Below are 25,648 nucleotides of genomic sequence, written 5' to 3' on the forward strand. Positions count from 1 at the left end.
CCACCATGCCCAGCTAATTTTTGTATTTTTAGTAGAGACAGGGTTTCACCATGTTGGCCAGGCTTGTCTCGAACTCCTGACCTCGTGATCCACCTGCCTTGACCTCTCAAAGTGCTGGGATTACAGGCGTGAGCCACCGTGCCTGGCCTACATACTCTTATGTATGATCCAGCAATCCCTCTCTTTGGTATTTACTTAAATAAGTTGAAAGTTTATGTTCATACAAAAACCTGCACATCGTTGTTTATAGCCATTATAATTATCAAAACTTGTAATCAAGGTGTCCTTTAGTAGGATAATGGATTAAAAAAATAACTGTGGCAATACAATGGAAACCTTAAATGCATACTACTAAGTGAAAGAAGACAATTTTAAAAGAATCAGTGGTTGTCAGGGGTTGCTGGGTGGGGAAGGATAAATAGATGGAACACAGGGATTTTTAGAGAAGTGAAACTACTCTGTACCATAATATAATGGTGGATACATGTTATTGTACACATGTCAAAACCCATAGAATGTACACCACCAAGAGTGAACCTTAATGTAAACTATAGACTTTGGTTGATAATGATATCAATGTAGCTTTACCGATTAGAACAAATGTACCACTCTGGTTCAGAATGTTGATAGTAGGGGAGGCTGTGCATGTGATGTGGTAAGAAGATATATGGAAACTCTCTGTACTTTCCATTTAATTTTTCTACATACATAAAATTGCTCTGAAAAATAAAATCAATTTATTTTTTATTGTTATTATTATTATTATTATTAGTTTGAGATGGAGCCTCACTCTGTCGCCAGGCTGGAGTGCATTGGCACAATCTCGGCTCACTGCAACCTCTGCCTCCCAGGTTCAAGCGATTCTCCTGTCTCAGCCTCATGAGTAGCTGGGACTACAGGCGTGCGCCACCACACCTGGCTAATTTTGGTATTTTTAGTAGAGACAGGGTTTCATCAGATTGGGTAGGATGGTCTTGATCTCTTGACCTCGTGATCCGCCCACCTCAGCCTCCCAAAGTGCTGGGATTACAGTTGTGAGCCACTGCGACCAGCCAAAATCTATCATTTTAAAAAAGCTACCAGATCCTTAAAGGCCCTTGGAGATGTGGTGGAATATAGAGGAGTATAAAAGGAGAATATAGAGTTCTGGATGAAGGCGTGCAGGGAGTTAGAATAAAGGAATTAACTCTTCTATAGCTGAAGAATTCTGTGGCTGAATTTTATTGTTAAAGAAAACATAAAATCAGAAATTTTTGTAATAATCAAATTGAAATTCTTGTTCAATAGGTATAAGCAGAGAACAGGAACCAAAAGTATTTTTCTTAAATAATTTAATAGCTGAATATCATGTAGCTTAAAATTCTGTGGAAACTGATGGTGATGATGCAGACAGAGGGTCACTGCAGTATCTAATAGCTTCATGAGGATGTTGGAGACCTCCTTGCTAATGTCATACCAATGTTAGTAGGAAAAATCAAAGATAACAAGTAGGCTTCCGCAGTCAGAAAAAGAGAGTGATTTCTCAGAGTACCCTCATCTGTCCTTAGCCTTGACATAAGCATTATTGGTTTGGGCACATTAGATGATATTATGTAGTATTTTGAAAATCTTTGCATAACTTACTGAACATTTTGCATGGGCTAAACTATGGTAGCATCATAGCACAGAAAAAGTCATAGGTTGAGCAGCTCCCTGACTTACTGTCCTCATGAAGTAAACCACCTCTGAATTCTGGGCCCTCCAGGGCCATTGCAGGAGGTTCTGGCATTCTGTTAGACACTATTATCCATAGCAATTCTCCAGCTACCTTTGAGGGATCATCTGTATTAGTTGGAGCCTGGGAGCGAAATGACTCAAATTCTCAAGTTAGTTAGATATCCCAGAGAAAAGTTTCCCTTACCAATCCCTGATAATCTAGTTTCACCAGTGTCAAGCCTATGAATGTGTTATGCTACCTGACAAAAGGAACTCTGCAGATGTAAATAAGGCTATTAAGTATTATCATGTAGTTAAGAGAATTCTAAGTTATCTGAGTGGGTTCAATGTAATAGCATGAATCCTTAAAAACAGAGAGAGCTAAGCAAATTTTCACCAATTTTGAAAGGTGCTATTGAAATAGTTTGCCTTAACATACTGAATACAATTTCCCTTGAGGATCCCCAGAGCCAAATCAGAAAAAATCCAAGTTCAACGAAAGGTTTACGTGACTGAAGATCTAGAAGGACATGTTATGTCCTTCTAGTAAAACAAAACAAAGGCAGCATTTCCAAATAGAAACCCTAACGTGATCATAAGGACAAATACTTTGAATTGCAGTGTTTGACTTGCAGTCCACTTAAGCAAACCCTACATACCTTGATCTAGAGAAAATAATTAATTCTGAGAAATTAATAACTGTATATAATTAATACAATTAATTGTACATATTTAAATAACTGTATATACTTAAATGCAGTTAATAATTCCTCAGAGCCACATTAGTCTATTTATGAGTGTTCTAACAAGATTTTTATTAATCAAGATAATGTGAACATTATGAAATCAACTGAAAAGATTTCAGCATGTTCTAGTCTTAAAAATGGTTAATATAGTGGGAGGTGACAGCGCACTGGCAGCCCTAGCAGCCCTCGCTTGCTCTTGGTTCCTCCTCAGCCTCGGCGCCCAATCTGGCCGCGCTTGAGGAGCCCTCCAGCCCGCCGCTGCACTGTAGGAGCCCCTTCCTGGGATGGCCGAGGCCAGAGCCGGCTCGCTCAGCCTGCAGGGAGATGTAGAGGGAGAGGCACAGGTGGGAACCAGGGCTGCGCACCATGCTTGCAGGCCAGCTAGAGTTCCGGGTGGGCATGGGCTTGGTTGGCCTGCTCTCCGAGTGGCCACCGGCCCTGCTGCCCCTGGCAGTGAGGGGCTTAGCACCCAGGCCAGCAGCTGTGGAGGGTGCGCCGGGTCCCCCAGCAGTGCCAGCCCACTGGCGCTGCACTGGATTTCTCACCAGGCCTTAGCTGCCTCCCTGCAGGGCAGGGTTCAGGACCTGCAGCCTGCCATGCCTGAGCCTCACCCCCAGCCCCTGCCACCGTGGGCTCCTGCGGGCCGGAGCCTCCCCATGAGGGCCACCCCCTGCTCCACAGCACCCAGTCCCATCGACCCCCAGAGTGCGAGTGCACTGCACGGGACTGGCAGGCAGCTCCACCTGTGGCCCCAGTGGGGGATCCACTGGGTGAAGCCAGCTGGGCTCCTGAATCTAGTGAGGACTTGGAGAACTTTTATGTCTAGCTGGAGGATTGTATGTGCACCAATCAGCACCCTGTGTCTAGCTCAGGGTTTGTAAATGCACCAATCAGCACTCTGTATCTAGCTAAACTGGTGGGGACTTGGAGAACTTTTATGTCTAGCTAAGGGATTATGAATACACCAATTGGCACTCTGTATCTAGCTCAAGGTGTGTAAATACACCAATCAGCACTCTGTATCTAGCTAATCTAGTGGGGACTTGGAGAACTTTTATGTCTAGCTCGGGATTATAAACGCACCAATCAGCACCATGTCAAAACGGACCAATCAGCTCTCTGTAAAACAGACCAATCAGCTCTCTGTAAAATGGACCAATCAGCAGGATGTGGGTGGGGCCAGATAAGAGAATAAAAGCAGGCTGCCTGAACGGGCAGTGGCAACCCGCTCCGGTCCATTTACACAGTGTGGAGGGTGTTTTGTTTTGCTCTTTGCAATAAATCTTGCTGCTGCTCACTCTTTGGGTTCACACTGCCTTTATGAGCTGTAACACTTACCGCAAAGGTCTGCAGCTTCACTCCTAAGCCAGTGAGACCATGAACCCACCAGAAGGAAGAAACTCTGAACACATCTTAACATCAGCCCTCTTTAAGAACACTCACTGTGAGGGTCCGCAACTTCATTCTTGAATTCAGTGAGACCAAGGACCCACCAATTCCGGACACAATAGGAAATAACTATTTCTGGAAACATTATGAGTCTAGATCATTTTAGAAAAAAAAATCATATATAATGTTTTCCATTATTCCATGGTTATTTTTCACTTCAAGTTTCCTACTTCTTTAATGAATTTCAATAATTTTCATGTTTCATAAAATTATTTTCTTAAGATTCAATATTTTTATCATAGTTTCACATAACGTTAGCATTTCTTATCTCTTCTGTGTGTTACATTGTTTTTCTCAGTTTTAAAATGTTGCATTTTTGTGTACTTTTTATCAATACAAATTGTACTACTTATCTGTGTTGATGTTGTTGCCCTGGACTTCTGCCTATACTGTGTCTGTGTAGTAATCTGCTGTTTTTGTTCTTCCTCTTATCCTTAACTTTTTTGTTTGTTTGTTTTAGTTATGTATCTGCTGATGCATAGGTATCTGCTAACTGCATCTTCTTTTAAAAACCTTTAGAAGAATTACTGTCTTTTACTATTTCTGTTGAAACAATTCATGTATATTGGCAAAATCAACATTATATTTCTATTACATTTCTTTCTACCATTTATTTTTTGTATTTTCTTGAGAACTTCCTAATCATCTATAGTTTATTCCACCAATACACACTCATCCTTAGAGCAACTGAAACATTAGTAAATATTTCCAGGTACTTCCCTTCCTTGGTGGGAGACTTTTTACTACTTATCATTTACTATTATTATTTGTTATAGTCTAATCACTCTATTTTAAATGGATAAATGTTGTTTCTTTTAAGCATCTAAAAACAAAAGGCAACAAAACAGTTTTTATGTCAAAACTTAATGTAATTTTATCTTCCACACTTCTACTTGTTCTTCCTCTCCAGTGAAGCCGCATCTTTGCCAGAGGCCTGGTTTGTGTTCGTGCAGAGGCATGGTTTGTGTTCCTATTAGGTTCCTAAAAGGGGAACTCACCATAAGAATTCATACCATGAGTTCTAAGGCCTTAAATTACAACACTGCACAGTTATAGATTTTTTTCCCAAAATAACTACTTTAAAATATTACCATGTTATCTACATCAATACACAATAAGACAATGTCTCTGACTTATAAAAGATTATAATTGATTTCCTTCTACTATATTATACAGTCTTGTTACTGCTCAAGAATTCCTTTAAGATGAAAAGATAGATATAAATGTCATGACACTGAAAAAAAAATCAACTCTAAGTCACAAATTATACTTAGTCATAACCTGAAAAGAGCATATTTCATAGCAGAAAACAAAGCAAAACAAACCAAAAAACCTGTGACTTCTCTGGAATTTGTCTCTACATGTTAAAAAAGCGAAAATAATTTATTTATTCCACTTCCAAATGAGGAGGGCAATATATTTTTAATGACTTATAACAATCACAATGAAAGGCCGGGTAAGGTGGCTCACGCCTGTAATCCCAGCACTTTGGGAGGCCAAGGCGGGCGGATCATGAGGTCAGGAGATCGAGACCGTCGTGGCTAACACGGTGAAACCCCGTCTCTACTAAAAAATACAAAAAATTAGCCGGGCGTGGTGGCAGGCGCCTGTAGTCCCAGCTACTTGGGAGGCTGAGACGGGAGACTGGAGTGAACCCGGGAGGTGGAGCTTGCAGTGAATGGAGATCGCGCCACTGCCCTCCAGCCTGGGCGACGGAGCGCGAGACTCCGTCTCAAAAAAAAAAAAAATTATTTAAAAAAAATCTCTGGGAGACAGGAGAGGCTCCCTTCAATTGTAAGGTATCTACGCAGTTAGAATGTTTCCAACAACCCAGATAGTGCTGTTGGCTAAGGCCCTCTAGGCAGGCAAGACAAACCCATATCTGGAATAGATTTCTATTCCTGTGAGAAGAAATGGCTGGTCTTTCCAGGATAGAAGGCGTTCAATATAGCTAACTTGCCACTGACTGTCCAGTTGGCCCCCTTGAGTAACAGAACTATCCGGTAGGTGTAGTGTTTATCTATGTTGATGACAGGTTGGCATTCTGAGGAGGCATTTGTTACATTGTTGTTGGTAAGTGGGAGTCCTTACTGTTGGGCCTAGGCAGGACCTTCATCTTGCCCACTGTGGCCATATCATTTGTGTGCCCATCCTGCCAGCACTTAATGATACTGCTCTAAGGTGACTTTGCCAGTTTGCCTAGGATTGAAGAGGTTTCCAGGATGCTATACTTTCCATTTCAAAGCCTGGATTGTCCCAGGCAAAATGAGACAAATTGATCCCCTACTAGTGCCCCTCTCACCAGCATATTCCTAATGGTCTCCATTTATTATCTGGACTTTCCCAGGGAATATAATTTTCTAATGGGTCTTCTGGCATCACATAATATTATACATTACACCATGTCCATTTCTCTGAATCCTTTCATCCCTTCCCCTACTGCCTCCCATAACAATCCTAGCATTTCAACCTTGCTCAGCATGGGCCATCACTTTTTCCAGACTCCTAGGAGCCACTCCAACAGCAAGTTTACACCATTCCCTGGGCACCGTGTCAGGTGTTAAATCCTGTCAGGTGTTAAAGTTTTGTTAATTTGGGAGAGACTACTCCCAAATTAACAAAACTTTCCTTATCCAGTCTTATGTTCCAATCCCCTTGACCAAGCACCCTCAAGATCCATTCCCACAGAGGGCACTCCTACAGTCTCTGCTGCTGCGGCTGGCTACTTTATGCAGCACCTTTGGGATGTAGATTCTTTCCTCCCTCTTCAGGCCTGACACATTCCCAGCTGGTTATGATAATAACCAGCTTAACTTTGATAGGCCCGGTGACCAAGAGAGGAGAGGCACACAGCTCCTAATTTGTGAGCTATTGCCTTGTGGGGAAAAGGCCTCCCCAGTATCTCTTCACAGTGCCAGCTCTCCTTGAAGAAAGTGGGGCCACTTCTGCAAGGCCACAGGTTCAAAAGAAGTCTGCAGAGTCAAAACCTTCAAGGATATCTAGCTAGATGTCCACATCCCATGCATCAGGTCCCAGGTTTTCTTAACTAGAGCCTTGACTTCGGAAGAGCAGATCTATTTCAATTGAGCATTTAACCATCATTGAAATTCAGCCACTCTATCCAATTCTGTGCTTGGTATTCATCTTTTCCTGCTCACCCATTAATAAGGTTAGGGCTTCTTAATAATCTACCAAAAGGAGTCTCTGGATCACATACTCAGCTTTTTCAATTATGTTCATTGTCCTCAACTTTTCCTTATCTACCTGTTGGGCATAAAAGCAACCAAGTAGCAACCATGCAATTTCATCTCATTATGTTTATCAACCCAGTCCCCCATACCTTTCAATATGTGAATCATCACACTGGCTTGTGCATTCACCTCTACTAGCATGCTGGCCTACCTCCCTACTAATGAAAATTTCAACAGACTACCACCTCTTGTGAGAGGTTGCCAGCTTGCCACCTACCTCATTTCCAGTTGGGTAGTGAATAATCCAGTCCCTAAATCTCATCTTGATGCCTGTTTTCCTGGAGTTGTCTTGGTATCAGCTATTACAAGTTGGGTTTCAGCACAGCAAATACTTACACAAAGTTAAAGTACAAAAGTTTATTGAAAAGTAACACCTGTTAAAGGAGAAAGAAAGAAGCAAGACTGGGCAGGGGTAGCTGTCAGACAGCAGTGACAATCTGACAAAATTTCTCCCAGGCCAACAGGGAACTCTGAAATAAACATTACTTGTTAGAGAAATCCATATTGAGTGGAAATAGCTAGACTCTTGTATCATCACCTTGCTCAATCATTGGCTTGGGGGCTACTGGAAAAAGAACATGTTCTTGGCTTGAAAGCTGAGGAAGGCCCTGACAAACCTATCAGTTAGACTGTCAGGTTGTACTAAGCATATCCTTTTTTTTCTGATGCTTTCACATCTGCAGCCTTATTGACCCTGGAGGGACTGCCCCACCCAGGGCTAACTAATTCCTAAAGATAGTAAATGACTGCTTAGGACTAGCCTGTCATATGCAAGCCAACCCTTCCCACCTGCCTTATACTCCAAGCCACTATTAGGGCCTTGCCCTAATTACTCCAGGGCCAGGTATCATGCAACTAATGACAGCCCCTACACCTGAGAGCCCCTGAAATTATTCAAACTAGCCAATCCTAAGCCTGCCTACCTTGTCCCACCTGTTCCTTACCACAGAAACAATGATAAAGGCTCTTCCTTACCACAGAAACAATGATAAAGGCTCTTCCTTATAGTACCTTTTTCACCCCTTTCCTTCTGAGTGACCCTGGTGCTTCACTGTGTGGCATGGTGTGCACCCTCCTCTTGGGAACTGTGAGTAACAAACTGTCTTTTCAGTGACAATCTTCTCCTGATTGGTTAGCCTCACCATACCAAAATAAAAAACAAATCTACAATTAAAAGACAGATACTCATACTCTTTGCAGTTAAGCACCAAGCTTTGTCTTGAAGAAGGATCTGAAGGATATCTCCATGTCTGCTATGAGAGTGAATTTTGTAACAGCTGAAACACAGTTGCAGTATGCAGAAAGCAGTGACGTTTTATTTATTCACTTAATAATTCAAAAATTATTCAAATAAATTGAGTAATTTATATAAATTATTTAAATTATTAAATGAATGATTAATCCCATGCCACATAGGGGTGACAGGCTCTGAGAACATAGCAATCCTTTCTTTTGTGGACTCTGTTGTCTACTGTGTAGACAAATTTCAAAAAAGTATGCTGAGGCCAGGCACAGTGGGTCACTTTTATAATCCCAGCACTTTGGGAGGCCAAGGCAGGAGGATTGCTTGAGGCCAAAAGTTTAAGACCAACTTAGGCAATCTAGCAAGACACCATCTCTACAAAAAATTAAAATATTAGCTGAGCATGGTTGTGCACAGCTGTAGTCCCAGCTACTAGGGAGGCCAAGGTGGGAAGATTGCTTGAGCCCAGGAGTTCAAGGCTACAGTGAGACACAATCATGCCAATGCACTCCTGCATGGGCAATGGAGTGAGACCCTGTCTCAAAATAAAATAAAATAAAAAAGTATACTGAGTGTTGTAATGAGTATAGGAGAAGAAGTAAACTGATGTTGGATCACACTGCAGAGGAGCCAACCTACCCAAAGAGAAAAAGCCTACATGTAGACGTTAGTGATCATTCTGATTTCGGAACTAAGAAAAAAAATTATTGAAAGAGGTAGGAAAAGATAATCCAAGCTAAAGGAACAGAACTGGAAGAGACAGAGAGGTAGCATATTAAAGTAACTAAAATTTAATAGTTGTATTTAGAGTGTAGAGTATTAGAGGTATGGTGGGAATAAGCATGAAAGGTGGGCAAGGGCCAGATACTACAGAGCGTTGCCATCCATGTTAAGGAGAACAGATTCTATCTTAAGTGTAAGGGAAGCTATTGGAGAGTTTTTAAAAGAATAGTGACATAATTCAATTTGTAATCATCATTCTTGCAGCTGAGTAAACCAGAGTGGGAAAAGGATTAGAGGCAGAAGGGCTAATCAGAAGGCTGTGACAGTAATCAAGCTAATGATTACAGTGGCCTGGAGTCATGTGGTGGCAGTGGGGATGAGAGGGAAGGAAATTGGTTCAATAAATATTTATGTATATAGGGCACCAAGAAAAGAGATAGAGTCAAGGATGACACCTTAGTTTGTTAGGTTTCTGGGGTTCAAAACTGGGTGAATGGGAGTGGACTTGTGGAAATAGGGAATACTGGAGAAACAGGTTTAGAAAAAGGAAAGAAGAAGACATGGATACAGAGCACAATGAAAAGATTAGCCTCCCAAGGGATGAGAAAACCTCTTCTGCTATAACAGGAAGAATATGGGCAGATGGGTACAGATCTGTAGTCATGATAGCAGGAAGTGGAGGGAGTGTACATCTGAAGGCTTTTCTTTTGTTTTTCCAGTAGTAGAAAGGTAAGTCATCTGTTGAAAGCAAATGCAGTGAATAACGAATGGAAAATTCATATTGGGGAAGAGTAGAAAGATTTGAAATGATTTTAATAAACCGTATGCTTGACATTGACCAGGGAAACCTAGCTGTATTGCTAGGCAGTATTGAAGGGCCAGCTAAGACCAATAGTCATAAATTTATAATGTAATAATTCTTAAAATAGATACTATGTAGTATCTATTTTAATACATAGTAGTATCTCTTTAATAACAGAGTTTATCAGCCAGACCCTCCAGTAGGTGAAATAATGTATGATGTTGCATACTAAATGTATTGTATTTATTTGCTATGATTGCTTTTCTCATTGTGGAGAAAAATTACAAGAGTTAAATTTGTGAATGCATGCAGGAAAGTGAAAAATACTCATCATATAAGAAAACAACTCTATGCAGCTCAAAGGGGACTGATGCAGAGAACTTAGGAGAGGGGTAAAGGATACACACTTCTTCCTTTATCAAGATTAAAGAATGCCTCTAGTCAAGATGTTTCTTTGGCCTCCTATGGTTAAGTGCAGGTAAAAAAAAATTACTTGTAGAAAACATAAGAAAACTGACTGTCAACATGAAAGCCATCACAGGTTGAAATGAGTGTTGGATTTCTTAATCCATGTTTGTATGAATGCTTTAGGAATAAGACCGATTTGTAGAAGCAAAAGAACATGCCAATCTAAGCGGGGGGCAGTATTTTGGAAACATCCAGGACCAGTTTGAAATTGTATAAGCTCTCCACTCCCTAGAGATTATGACCCCTACACACACACACACACACACACACACACACACTGCCTTGGGAACAAGTACTCTACGAACTACTGAACATGACAAGTGCTTTACATTTATTAGTTCATTTGATTTGATTTGACTAAATTTAGTTTTTGCAACTCTATGAGAATGGTATTTTAACTCAATTTTTACATGTTTAAAAAACTCTCCGGCTTACAGAGATAAATAACTTTTCCTGACCTTGCTGGGTAGTAAAGAGAAGAGTCAAGATTTTATTTAAAGTGTATTCTAACTCCAAGGAGAATACTGTTTCTACTACATCATGCCTTCTGAAGAAACAAATGCCTTTGAAACATGGTAGAATGTAGTTGTACCTTTGCCTCCAACTACCTGCAAGTCATAAGCCACAAAATTATATTTAGTCACACTTGCAAAATCCAATTATTACTCAATTTTAAAATTTACATTTATAACGAATATAAATACTTGTATTTAAACAACATTTATAGCTTTCATATGGTGAGCACCTCCATTATCTTTTTTTTTTTCTATTTTTACAGTAACTCTGTGAGGGAGGTCATGACAAATATATGGCCTACCATAGCCATATGACTGTGCTTTCCTGGACTTGATGACTAAACAAACTTCAAATTCAGAAAAACACTACTGGCCCACACCTTCTTAGGTCATCTGCTTTTTGGTTGTTTTTTTTCTGCTAATATTGTTATGACGGTTACATTGAATGATTCATACTTCCTTCTAAACCAAGTGTCAAGTGTGTTAATACACATTTGCAGGGAAATATGTCCAGAGTTTAAGATTTCATGGGTCTCTTAACCACACTCTCTCCCCATCAGCAGGCAAAAGATCCAATCTTAATAGTTCTTACATTGCATAGTTCATCTTCCAGAAATATAAATGATCTCTGCTATGTCCCTGAAAACTGTTCCTGTCATTCGTTCTCAGTCTAGCTGCCTTGGTTTTGTGACTGTTCAACCAGAAGAATAAAATCAGCCTGTAACCAGAAGGCAGAGGACTCTTATATTTTTTTGTATAACGTAATTCTACATTTCTCATTCATGCAATCTCTTAAAAAGAGAATAGGTCAAGGCCTATCCTGCCACTCCCTGAGGATCTAAAGATGAAGAGTCAACATCTTTAAACCAGTCCCTGTTATGAACAATTCCTTTGCCTCACAAACCATAATTTCCTGCCCCACCTCCCTTTCTGTGTTGAGCTCATCATGCAGGAAGTCACTTTCAGACTGAATTCAATTTTCCCCATGCCTTTCCCCAGACTCATCCCCAAGTTCTGTTGTGAATAGTACTAAGGCACTGGGATCAGCGCTAATAAGTTAATTATGAGACATCTAAACAACATATGTGGAGTAAGTATCTACGTGGTAAAAAGGCCTTTGCTGCTGAGTATTCCAGGAAATAAAGACATACAAGAAAGAGCATGCATAATTAGAGAAAATTTCTGTAAGCAAAAAACAGAAAATAACACTTTAAATCCTAGTAAAAATTATTAAAAGTATAATTTTATAAGCCATTAAAATATTTAAATTACGTGGCTCAATAAGCCTCTTCAGTTTATTCTGAAGAAAAATTCAACTGTAGGATGACAAAGAAAAACTATGTTTGTGAAGGTGGTCATTCAAAGAATCATCTACAATAAAAAAATAGAAAATGTCTAAATACTTCATGTTAGAAGATAACTTTGGTGCTTTATGATAAGTTCATCCAATGTAATATGATTTACCTTTTAAAATGCAACCATTAAAACTGCTAATAATTGATGAATCTTGGTACCATATTTGTGAGTTTTAAATTATATAAAAATACAAAGTTATAAATATGTAGCTACTAAAAATAAAAATTAGTAATAGCGATATATTTGTGGAATAATATTAAGTATAAAAAGCATAATACAAAATTATATACCGTGATATAACTATATTTAAAGGTACTTGAAGTTAACATGTAAAATTTAAAAATGGTTTGTTTAGGTAACTTTATTTTTTAAACTCTTAAATCTTATTATATTTATTTATTTTTTGCTAAAAAAAACAATGGCAGAATGTCAGGCCTGAGATACTGTATGTAAAAAATATATTTGGGAAAGGTAGAGAATAACCACTTATTCCTGTCTCTGTTGTTTGATTTGCACATTATATAAAAAAAGTCAAGTAATTGAACACATCTGAAGTTGCAGTATTGGAGTAAATTTAACCATTAGCTGTCAGTGCTTTACAAGATGAAGTCACAGAATTTTATAATTGAAAGAGTCCTCTCAGACCTCCTGATTCAGCTTCCACTTTTCTTAGTAGATACATGTGACTCATGGAGAAATAAGTAAATTTTTTCCCTTAAGCTACACAATTAGTTGGTGAAAAAGCTAAGACTAGAATTCATATTGTACTACTAATAATATTGTAATAACTCTATTACAAGTTCCAATTCTTTAGCATTCATTAGTTTTCACAAAGTAACCCCAGTATAACCTTCCAAATTTATATCCTGCTTCTTTGCAATGTTAGACAGGAATGCCCCTTTTCCCCTCCATGCTAGTCTTGCCTGCTTTCTTGAGCTCTCCATCCTTACCCTAACACCCTACACACTCATACTGTCTTCTTCTGTCTGCTCCTCTTCTAGTAGTAGTGTGTTAGAATACCTTTTTCAAATGATCATATTTGGAAAAAGACAAAGTGGATTTTAGTTCCAACTATTCTGTTTGCTTGTCTTACTTTGTACATCTACTCAATTATGCTGTTTCATACATTATGAGAAAAACCACATTTAATCATACAGACGAGGGAATTCAGAGGTAGTGCCCATTAATGTATGGAAAGTATATTCTGATAGTTCTTGGCTGGCTGTGTTGAGGAATGAGGTGCATGACAATATGACAACATGAGCAAAATAAGTGTCAAATCCTCTTGAACTAAAAGTGACTCTACAATTGTGAAGTAGTCACAGGCTTTCACAAAATACCTGTCAATTGTAATTGTGTTTAATCTCATTTTACCAGAATAAATAAATTTCTTACTAATTTGTGAAATTCTCTGTCTATTTCCAATTATCTTTCACAAGTCATACTATTGGTTTGTTTATTCCCTCAAACTTGTTTAACAAGTTAGATTTTAATTAACATGAGATTTCCTCCTTTGTCCTCAACTATAGATCACACGTAATACATGAGAGTCATTCATTTGAGTGGGAATCTCAAAGCAGTTGAGTAGGCAGAGAAAAGAACCTCTTCATTAAGGATTGAAATGTATAGGTAAGTCCTGTTTTTGTCTTTGTAGCTTTAAAAGTTTTACTATATCTTACAGTATGGGAAAAATATAAAGAAGCTTAGCAAATTTTGACTGTGTCTAGCAATCTTCTAGTTATTTCTCTGAAAACTTCATTGAAACTCTTAGATATTGTTTAGATAATATGCTTGATATTATTTCCATAAGGTACACAGTTGCTTAACTGAATTTTTTATAAAACAAATAACCACAAAAATACAGCTTAGCATTATGACAACATATCTTTAAATAAGGAAGTTGTTTTGTTTCTCATGTGCAACATTTCAAAAAGTGGTGTGTGGATTTTAAAATTGCAATCAGTAAATAATTCTTGTGTTCTTTGGAACTTTTTGAGGATTCTGTGTTTTGACTTCCATTACAGTTTTATTGCTAGCTATTAAATAAATATGCCATAAATCCTAAAGTACACTTTTAGAAAGTAAAGACAGTATTTTTCTACTTTTTATATAGTTGTGGAATTATTTTCAAGAAAGTTCTTGCTAACATTTAAGAGAAAATAATATCTCTCTGGTTTTCTTTTTAGTTAATAAGTATTTTCATATACTTTCACATAAAGAAAGCAAAAAGTTGTGAGATAATCAAGTCACACGTTAAAATCTCAAAACAATGAAATAATTACATAACTTGGTATGTTTATGTGTGCACTTAAGTGTATATATTATGCATATTATTTTTCTATAACTACAGGAAAACATGATACTGATAAGTCATGCTGAAAGGATCAACAAAAGTATGAACAATGTGTTGGCTATAATAAGTGCAGCTGCATTTATTTTAAATCTCCTGAACATTGGAAAATTCAATCAAAAGTCAAACCATTTCAAATAATAAAAATATATATACAATTATACGCACTTGAATATATATATATATGAGAGAAAAGTGGATAGCTGTCTAAGCTTCCAATGATAGAAGAAATAAAATTATTTCATATTCATGTAATAGATACAAGAAATGTATTAAAGTAGCTTAAAAACCTATGAAGTAATTTACATACTGAGTTTGTTCTTATTTTATGTGAAAAAAACAAATCACAAAATTGTATTTACTCATCAACTACTACTTTGTAAAGCTATACATGGGAGAAAGTCTAATAAAGAACACAGAACATTAATCAGGTTTGTTATACTAAAGCAGTGAGTTTATGAATTATATTTTTTACTGTTCTTAAACCATCTATAAGTGTAATATTATTTGGGTAATATAGTGCATTTTAAAATGTATTTTGCTGAAATATTTTAATTTTAAAGAAATTGCTCTGATTTTAAAATATTGCCCTTATAAGCAGCCAAGTGTATATCAAAACATCATTCAATGGAAAATAATAAAAGAAGACATGTAAATAATACAAATCCTGAAAGAGTTGTACGATTTCAGAAGGATTTGAAGCAATCAAATTTCTAAGTTGATCCATCATTGTACAGGAAATTTGACACTCAATCAGAGCCAACCTTGCCAATTACAAAGAACTCTTCTGTGGAATTTTGGTCTGTAAGGATCACACTTTTTGGAATATTTTATCTCTTTAATAGTCTGTATCTACTACTAATAAATAGTAGCTAGGTATTCATATCATGTAACAGAAGGAAAATTAAATTGTACAATATACTTTTTTAAAGTAATTGTAGGTAATTCTGGCATAATTTTAGATAAATCTTCAGGCAATTCTGAAATACTTTTGGTTGAAAATTGGCTGCCTTGGATGGTTTGATTGCTTTTTTATAAAAATTAAACTCCCAGCTCTCTTCCAAGCTGCTGCAAGATGAAATGCTCCTTTCTTTATCTACCTTCTTCCCTTTTCTGAAGAAGGAAATCCTACCATAGGGCCCAGGAACCTGAACAGCTGTGTTACTCATTTCAGATCCTTGGTCACTCTAGATTTTCTCAGGTTCACCAAGGGAATATCTGTGCCCACCAGATTACATAAAACATGTGAGATGAGGTTTGGGAAATAGGATAAAGATTTATAAACTGGAATTCGGATTGTAGTTTATGGAAAGATTTAAGGTAAATGAGCATATCTCAGCTCAGGGACAGACAAGTCTTAGCAGGACTCCTCCTACCAAACAAATCTTATTTCCATTTTCTTCCCTTTTGTCTGTGCTCAAGACATGATTAACTGACTGCAGAGACATGCCAAAGACAATCAGATGCCCTGCCTCCCAACAGTCCAAAAGAACCTGAGACAAAAGTCGGCGGGGGGAAGAGCCATCGCTGTCAAAAACGCATTCCAAATTCTGCCTGTTGTTTCAATCCTGGTTTTTGAACTGCTATAGGAACTCAGAAGAACATGCTTAAAATTGTAAATCATTAGGCAAAGAACATATTTCTTCATAGAAATTAGGCAGGTGGACACCAATTTATATTTACGGTCATGAAGCCCAAAATAGTGCATTTAAAGTACAAGTTGTTGCCTATAAAATCTTGGGCCACATGCTGAAACAGCTGCTGCATTTGGCCCAAATGTTCTTCTAATGATGGTGTGGGATGGGCCTGCATACAGGAAGATCAGTTGCAGTCAGTCATCTGGGATTATATATTTTTTAGCAAATTATCCCATGCCACTGCCAACTTGTCTTCCAGAAGGCACTCCCAATCTATTTTCTCAGTAATTCATTACTTACCTAACACACTACTGCAACTCCCAAATTGCTATTACTGGCACCCCTAAAATAAGTCATGAGGAAGGGAATCAATATTTACTGTTGTAAGGGAACCTAAAGTGATCCGATCCAATTTCTTAAAAGGTACTGCTCCCATTTGAAGGATCCCATTCTTTTGAGCAAAGAAGACTTGGCATGATTTCACAGTTTTGGGGAGTATTCTTTCTCTAGCTTTAGTATGTGCTCATGACATGTAAAATAAAAGCACCATCCCAAGTCTAAAGTCATTAATTGGATAACTGCCTAAGATAGTTGTAAATAAAAATGGACTTTGGAAAAGTTTATACTGGTGAGTCATTCACCACAAAGAAAAAGCAGATTCTATGGAATATTTATAATATCCATTTGCCAGAGGTTTGAACAAGTGTATCAGTGACTAATAAAATAATATATGTGCTCAGGGTTCAAGACAGTGGAGCAATAAGTCATTGATGGGCATGGTGGTACATGTATTCTCTGTATTCCCTGAGGCCGAGATAGGAGGACCACTTGAATCCGGAAGTTCAGTGTTTCAGTGAGCTGTGACCGTGCCACTGCACTCCAGCTGGGGTGACAGAGCAAAAACCTGTCTCCAAAAAAAAGATTAAAAATTATAAATAAATAAAAGCCACCGAGTATATTTTTTCTAAACTAGACAAGTTTTTATTCTGACAAGCTTACTTCTTAGCCAAGATATCTACCTGAATTTAATAGTGCAAGAATAAATTAAGATGTAATGTTTCCTTCTCTGCTGAATATTTGTCAGCATAAAGACATGCCATACTATCCCCAATTAAAAAAAATCCCTCCTTTGACCCATATCTCCTGTCCAGCTATTGCGTCGCTTCTCATCTCCTGCTCTTAAAAGCAAAACTATTCTAAAGATCTGTCTAAACCTATTGCGTCTATTTTTATTTTCTTCCTCCATTCTCTCCTTTTGCTTTTTAATTTTTTATTATTAAACACATCACATTTAAAGTCTAATTTTAAAAAGTGAACCTCTTGGTACGAGACATCTATTAATAAAAATAGCATCACCAGTATCTTAGAAGACCCCATGGGCACCTCCTGTCTACTAACTGACCTTTCCCCACCTTTCACAATGTAACTGTTACGTGGCATGTTATCTTAATTTCTTTCATTTTCTTCATGGTTTCACCATTCATGGATATATTCCTAAAAAACTTATGGTTTAATTCTACCTGCCTTTGAAAATCATATAAATGAGATCAATATTATATATGTTATATACAATAAAGTGTGCATAGCTTATTCATGTTCATAGCTATATAATATTTCACTGTAAGTCTGTCCCATAACTTAAATATCCACTTTTCTAGTATATTGCCATTACAGATAATGTAGCACTGAATATTCTTACACAGGTCCAATGGTACAAACATGCAAGAGTTTCTCTTGGATATGTTCCTAGAAATAGATTTTCTGAGTCACATGGTGTATGCATTTTTATCTTTAATCTATCCTCTCTTTTCCCAGTGCAAATAGTTTCTGATCTTCACAGCTCTGAAATAGCTCTTGTCTTGCTCCAAACTGCAAAATCCAGTGGTCAGATCTCAGTGAGTTTACATAATCACTCCACCAGAAACCATCCTTTTCGTGAAACGTGATCTTCACAAAGCTTCCAAACCACCGTTCTTTCCTGGTTTTTTGTTTATCCCATGGGTCAAACTTTCTCAGTTTCTGTTACTAGAGTCTACTAGTTTTCCTGTCCCCAGAGTTTAAGTGCTTTTCTTTTCTTTTTTTTTTTTTTTGAGACGGAGTCTCTCTCTGTCGCCCAGGCTGGAGTGCAGTGGCCTGATCTCGGCTCACTGCAAGCTCTGCCTCCCGGGTTCGTGCCATTCTCCTGCTTCAGCCTCCCGAGTAGCTGGGTCTACAGGCGCCCACCACTGCGCCTGGCTAATTTTTTGTATTTTTAGTAGAGACGGGGTTTCACTGTGTTAGCCAGGATGGTCTCGATCTCCTGACCTCGTGATCCGCCCGCCTCGGCCTCCCAAAGTGTTGGGATTACAGGCGTGAGCCACCACGCCCGGCCTTAAATGTTTTTCTTCTTCTTACATTCTGTGTGATTCCATCAGTCTCATGGTTTTCAATATTACATAAGCTAATGAGTCCCTAGGACATTAGGGAATGTCCCTAATGTCCCTTAAGTCCACTATCTTTCACTGGAAAACACAAAATGTTCTTACTTCAAAGCAACTTTTAATATCATATAGCAAGATAAACCATTTTGAATCCTAAATATCCTAGTGCTTTATTTATACTTATACATCTTTTATGATATATATAATTACTCTCTCTCTCTCTATATATATATGTTTTTTGAGACAGTCTCCCTCTCTCACCAAGGCTGGAGTGCAGTGGTGCAATCTTGGCTCACTGAGACCTCCGCCTCCTGAGTTCAAGTGATACTCCTGCCTTAGCCTCCTGAGTAGCTGGAATTACAGGCACGTGCCACCACGCCCAGCCAATTTTTGTATTTTTAGTAGAGACGGGGTTTCACCATGTTGGTCAGGCTGGTCTCAAACTCCTGACCTCATGATCCGCCCACCTCAGCCTCCCAAAGTGCTGGGATTACAGGTGTGAGCCACTGCGACTGGCCAATTACTCCTTATATTATACTTATTCATTCATTCATTCATTGAGTGTCTAATTTGAGTGAAGAGCTGTTAGGTGCTAGATATACAGCACTGGAACAAAAAGGCCCAGACCTTTTTCTCATGGTGCTTGCTGGGAAGACAGACACTAAAATACATTAGACAAATACCTATCTAATTATAGTTGTGGTGGTGCTATGAAGAAAAGTTTAAGGACTTTGGGTAATCAAGATAAATGGAAACTACCATCATTGAAAACATTTATTCTGTGGAAATCTCAGTAGAGCAAAAGGTAGTCTTTACTGAAAACTACAAACCTTCCCATCCAAAAGACAACTGTTCCAGTGATTAACATGGAAATATGTAATTTCATTATGATTTGTTTAATACAATGACACTGAAATAAATAATATAATAGTGAAAACTAAACCAGTCTAGAAGCTCATGGAAGACTTCTCTGAGGAAGCATTGTTTAAGCAGAAACTTAAAGGCAGGCAAGAAACAGATCATGCTGGTTTTTGAAGACTGTATTAAGAATCTGGGATTATATCCTCAAACACAAAATTGTTAAAGACGTAGCAGGGCAGAGATGTTATTACATTAGAATTTTTTTCTTTATAAATTACCCAGTTTTCTTTTTCTATTATACTTTAAGTTCTGGGGTACATGTGCAGAATGTGCAGATTTGTTACATAGGTATACATGTGCCATGATGGTTTTTAAAAGATGATTCTAGCTTCATATAGAGAACAATCTCTGTAGAGAAAGGAGATATCTTTTGATGAAGGGAGACTAGTTGGAGGCTAGTTCAGTATTTCAGAAAAAAGATAAACGCGGCTTGGATAAAGTGGTGGGACTTGGAATACAACTTGAGATATGTCTAAGAAGTCGAAAGAACCAGATTTGACACTCAATTGGATGTGAGGGATGAGAGAGGTGTCAAGTATGATTTTCAGGTTTTTCACATGAGTAACTTGGCGAATTTCAGCATCATTTACTGAGAAAGAAAATGCCAGAAAAGGGCCTATTTGACAGGGCAAAGGAAGGTTGTGAGAATCAGAAAGAGGATGATCAATTCAGCTTTGCAAATGCTGAATTCTAAGCACTGAATAGAGATATGTGAAAGATGCAGCTGGATATTGTAGTCTGAAAATCATGTACAGATCAATGTTTCTCAGGCATAATTTTTGGTTTATCTCTCTCTGAATCCCCCAGGCTACTTGTATAAAATGCAGAACTCTGAGATGCAATACCAGACCTACTGAAATAGTCTGGGTGGGTACTGGATTCAGTACAGGAATTTGCACTTTTCCAAGTCTTCAAGTAATTCTTACGCACACAAAAATTTGAGAACCATTGGCTTAGATGGTAATTGAAACTGACTGAATGAGATGAACTAGAGAGAAAGGAGAACACCCAGGACAGAGCATGGAGCAACACCAGACACTTAGGTTGACTAGAGGAGATGCAATTAGCAAAAGATTTTTTTTGAAAAAAAACTTTTTAATTATAGAATATTTTAAAGATATACCAAAGTACAGAGCACAATAAAATGAATCCCCATACCTGTTGCCAGTTTCAAGTTACCACACCTCAGCAGCCAGTCTTGTTTCCTCCGTCCCCTACCCACACCCAAAAGATATTTAGAGAGGAGATGGGGTCAGAAAGAAAAAGAGTATGGAATCATGGAAATCAAAAGAAAAAGAGTGTTTCAATAAAAAGGGATATTCAAGGGTGGGAAATGCTGCTAAGGGGGCTATGTAATATCCTTCTTCAGTAAGACATGAGTACTTTAAGGGAAGGACAATTATTTGGCCATTAAAAAAAGTCCTAAGTGCTTGGCAGAATATTGCAATAAGTATTCAATAGCTATTAGTTTTTCCAACATTCATTCAATAAGCACTGTATCTATAGAGCACCCACCATGTGTTGGGTTGCAAAAAACAATAAGGCTTCAGAAAAAAAGCACAGACAAAAAAGTCAAGAGGTCTAAATGCTGGCCCCTCTGTGGTACCACTTAATCTCACTGCAGATCACTTTATTTATCTGCATAATAGTAAAGTCAGAGTGGATATTTTTGAAACTCTCTTCCACTGCTAACATGCTATGATTCCACAAAATGCCATCAATCTTATAAAATGTTATTATAAAAATATATCATGTCGTACACCTTGAATATGTAAAATAGTATTTGTCAATTAAATATTTTAAAATAAAAATAAAATGTATATATTCTATTGTATGTTTAAAAATATATATTATTTTTAGCCAAAGTTAGGTTCTACATATAGAAAGACTACCAAATTTACAATTTATTGAACATACAACAGAATCTAAGTACTTTATAAACAGTATCTCATTTAATCTTCACAACCCTCTGAGGCATGTGACTATCTCCATTTTATGAATGAGGAAACTAAGGCTCAGAGAGGTTTTGTTACTTCCCAGTGATCACATGGGTCTGCCTGATTATAAAACTCATGGTTATTACTATTGTAATATATTACCTTTCTGCATTGCCTGTGTAGTAATTAAAAACACAGGCCTCTGGACAGGACTAGTGTTTCATAATAATCTTTATATAAAAAGAGAAGAAAGAGAGTAAACAAGTACATTTTTTCAGGAGACAGAAAGAAATCTCTTTTTTATGTGACTCTTTGTGCCAGTATTAGATTCCATGGCAAGATTCACAAGGTAGACAGAGCCTACGCTCCATCATCTAACCTATCCTTTTACTGTACAGATTCACTTAATGAACAGATCATTAAATACTTTGGGAGATACAGCAGAAAACAAATCAGTCAGTGCTTGCTTTCATTTATTTGATTTACCAACCACTGACATAGGGCCAAATGCCAGACATTATTTGAGTTGTGTTAACAAATTTTTAATTCATTGGACTCATAACAAAGAGGTGGGTACTACTGTCACTTCCGTTTTGCAAACAAGGAAATTGAGGAGTTAGGTGACTTCCCAGGTTCACACAGCAAATAAATGGCAGAAATGGGATTTGAACCCAATTAGTCCAGTCTCAGGGTCTGTGCTCTCAGCTGTGCTGTCTCTCTCACGGAACAGTTTATTTGTAGGGACGGGTTGAGGATGGGGAGACAGGTAATAAATATATGAGCAGACAGACCTTCCAGGGGGATAAAGTGTTTGCAAAGATTGAGAGTGTGTAGGAGTCGTGGGAGGATCTATCCATGGGCTAGCCATGGGAAGGAAGAAGGAACCTTCTTGTTAAGAAGGGAGGATGAAGAGAACATTGTGAAGGTGATGAAGAAACTTGCTGATTCTTCATTCAATAACAAGGAAGAAAACTGAAATCCAAAGAAGGGATTTGCCTCCTGTCGAGCAGCTTTTTCTGATTACAACAGCTTTCCCCTTTCACCCTGCCAGTACGCATACTGCCTCCCTGGATAAGAGAATATATGTGCAGCATTTTTCATAAGCTCTGAGGAACACATTGTATAGGCATCAAAAGTATTCATTCCATAGACCTTGGAACTCTATTCATTTCATTATAACACAAAATCCTCCTGGGAAAATAAAACTGAGAAGCTTGATTCTTTCCTCCGTTTCCGAAGACAACCTAGGCAAGAAGCCAGTAGGATTAAATTCAGAAGGGATTGAATGCAAGATGTTGTTTTTAAAAATATATTGATGCAACTAAATATTACTCAAGCACATTTCAAAGAGTTAATCTTGGGTTTGGTCCATGATTCACTAAAAGTCACCTTTTTTTCTATGAGAACAATTATGATTTAGTAGATATAGTTAAATAGAATGAACCATGATGAATACAAATGAGGCTCTGATTCCAGTATCCACTCCTCTCTACTAAATGACCCTCAACTAGTTGCTGTGAGAAAATAATTTCAGTAAATTTCTGGATTCCCTACTCTATCATCTCCTCTGAATTATTTCACCCAATATGTGTTGAAATGTCATCTTCCTTTCTTTAGGCTCTTTATTAATAGATTTTTATTTATTTAACCGGTGCATTTAATGATAAATTTCTTTCTTATTTATTCTCCTCCATCATTCACGGTGCCTCCCTTCTCACCTCCTCACTCCCATCCCCAACATTTTTAACACTGTAACCAAAGTTATGGTTTAGGTCTATCTATAAAGGTAAAATCAAACATTGGAGGATGCACACATTTGGGGCAAAAAACACTGCCATTAGAGTGTAATGTACCAAATTTCTCACCTCTTTGGGACACATTTTGTAGAGATAACGATGAGTGGAGAATATCTTGACACTGTCTATTGCGCATTACAAATCAGATCACACTGAGCTGTGTATAGGAACTTCTAAATCCTTCATTGATTTATGTCCTATAGAAAGTAAACATGGATCCACCAGTCATGCGTTACTTGACAGGGAAACATTCTGAGAAATGCATCGTTAGGCAATTTTGTCCTTATGCAGACATCATAGTGTATACTTACATACACCTAGATGATATAACCTACTACACACCTAGGCTATGCAGCTTATTACTCCTTGGCTACAGACCTGTATAGCACATTACTGTACTGAATACTGTAGGCAATTGTAACACAATAATAAATATTTGTGTATCTACACATAGCTAAACATAAAAAAGGTACATTAAAAATGTGTATAACAGTTGTATGGGACCACTGTCATACATGTGATCTGTGACTGACAAAGATGTTGTTACATGTTTCATCACTGTAGTTCTATAATAGGGTCAGTATATTTTGATGAAGCAATAAGTTAAGGCTTTGAACATATCATAATAATCCTATAGCAAAGAGGATTGCCTATTTACTTGGGCTTTAGGAAACAGAGGAGGATCTATTATGCCTTCAGTACAATCACTCCACTTTTCTCTGATCTTTTCTAATGTAATTGTATCTAGAACACTTGCTACATAAAACATAGTCTTTGGACCAATAGCATTGACGTCACCTGGGAGCTTGTTGGAAATGCAGACTCAGGTCCAACCCAGATTCGCTAACTTAAAATTTGCATTTTAATAGGCAATTCACATATCCACTAAAAATTGAGAAGTGCTGGACTAAACAACTTATTTTACCCAATATGTGCTGAAATGTCATCTTTCTTTCTTTAGGCTCTTTATTAATAGATTTTTATTTATTTAACCTGTGCATTTAATGATATATTTCTTTCTTATTTATTCTACTCCATCATTCATGCTACAAGCTACAAGTTACAGGCTTAGTTTCCCAGATTCCCAGAATGGAAGAGACAGGTACAGCAAGACATTTCCTTGTGTACTTAAATATGAATAAACATGTCTCTAACCTGAGTGTGCAATAGATTTCCCCATTCCTCTCCTGCAGAAACACTGAAAGCCTTGGCAAGTTAGAACTCACAGAGTAGCACATTCCTGAGTTCCAGGAATACTGTGCTCCTCAAAATGCTGGGTATTTCAGAAATAAATGTTTCTGTGTTTTGATAAGTTTGGGAAACACTGCTGTTTCATCAGTTCAGGCTACAGAAGGAAAAGAAGAAATAGAATTGGAAATGTGCAAAGAGCAATTGGCTTTTTGTTATTTGGCATATTGAGGTTAAACATGAACTTTTCTCCAGGCTTTCTCCGTCCTTTTTCCACTCTGACACATGACAGTTGATGAAAATATGTGACACATCTCCATGAGTCCAACCAGGTTTAAAGCAATTCCCAATGCACTATTTGTAATTCCACCCAGAAAACAAAACAAAACAGAAAATGCAAGTAAGTAGGAGGAACATTATCCTAGAATTAAGCAGTTTAAATTGTATGAGAAGTAAATCATTTCAAAACTCTGATGTGTTTTAACCATTATGTGTAACAAATTGCTTGCCATCAATACTAACACACTCCTGTATTCCAATATCTCATTAACAATTGCTACCTAGGAAATAGCATTGAAACCTGAACTGAATGGGCTATTGAGTCTTTTTCTGTTCTGGAAGTCCACCCTCATTGTCAATTACACACCGGAAACTTGGTAATTTTGTTATTCCACTAAGTTAACAATCATTAAAAGATAAATTTAATTTTAACCACTTTATTGAAATAAAATTATAAAACAGAAACTCCACGTGTTCAAGGTGCACAATTCAATAATTGCTAGTATATGTACAGAGATGTGCAACCATCACCAAAATCCAATTTCAAAATATTTTCCTCATCCGAAAAGATATTCAAATATACATGATATTCAAGTACTCATTTCCCAAAGAGCATTTTTACAATGAAATATCATATATTTAAACTGTCATGAGCATTTTTTTATAATTTACGGTAGCCGGCAAAATTATTTTGTGCCAATAAAGGTTAGAAAACATCTTCAGTTAAAAATAAAGGGGGAAAAAGGAAAGAAAATGAAAATAAAGAATGAAAGAAAGGAGGAAGAAAACCTATCTATTCGGAAACTAAATCCAGATAGGGAAAAATTTTATTTTGGCCATTTTGGGGGGAAATAGGCAAGGAAGCAAGCAAG

At 37.5% G+C, this 25,648-nt stretch overlaps 1 protein-coding gene across 1 annotated transcript in view; it reads left to right on the forward strand.

Annotated features, from left to right (window-relative positions):
• Positions 1-11,851: 11,851 nt before the first annotated feature.
• Positions 11,852-25,648, forward strand: part of TMPRSS11D (transmembrane serine protease 11D) — a 65,054-nt gene continuing 51,257 nt past the window's right edge. The window contains exons 1-2 of the mRNA XM_024246141.3: positions 11,852-11,982; positions 13,778-13,877. Coding sequence (XP_024101909.2) covers positions 13,870-13,877 — 8 coding nt within the window. The 5' untranslated portion in view covers positions 11,852-11,982; positions 13,778-13,869. The remainder of the gene's footprint in view (positions 11,983-13,777; positions 13,878-25,648) is intronic.

This window comes from Pongo abelii, chromosome 3, assembly GCF_028885655.2.
Source record: "Pongo abelii isolate AG06213 chromosome 3, NHGRI_mPonAbe1-v2.0_pri, whole genome shotgun sequence".
Lineage (NCBI taxonomy): Eukaryota > Metazoa > Chordata > Mammalia > Primates > Hominidae > Pongo > Pongo abelii.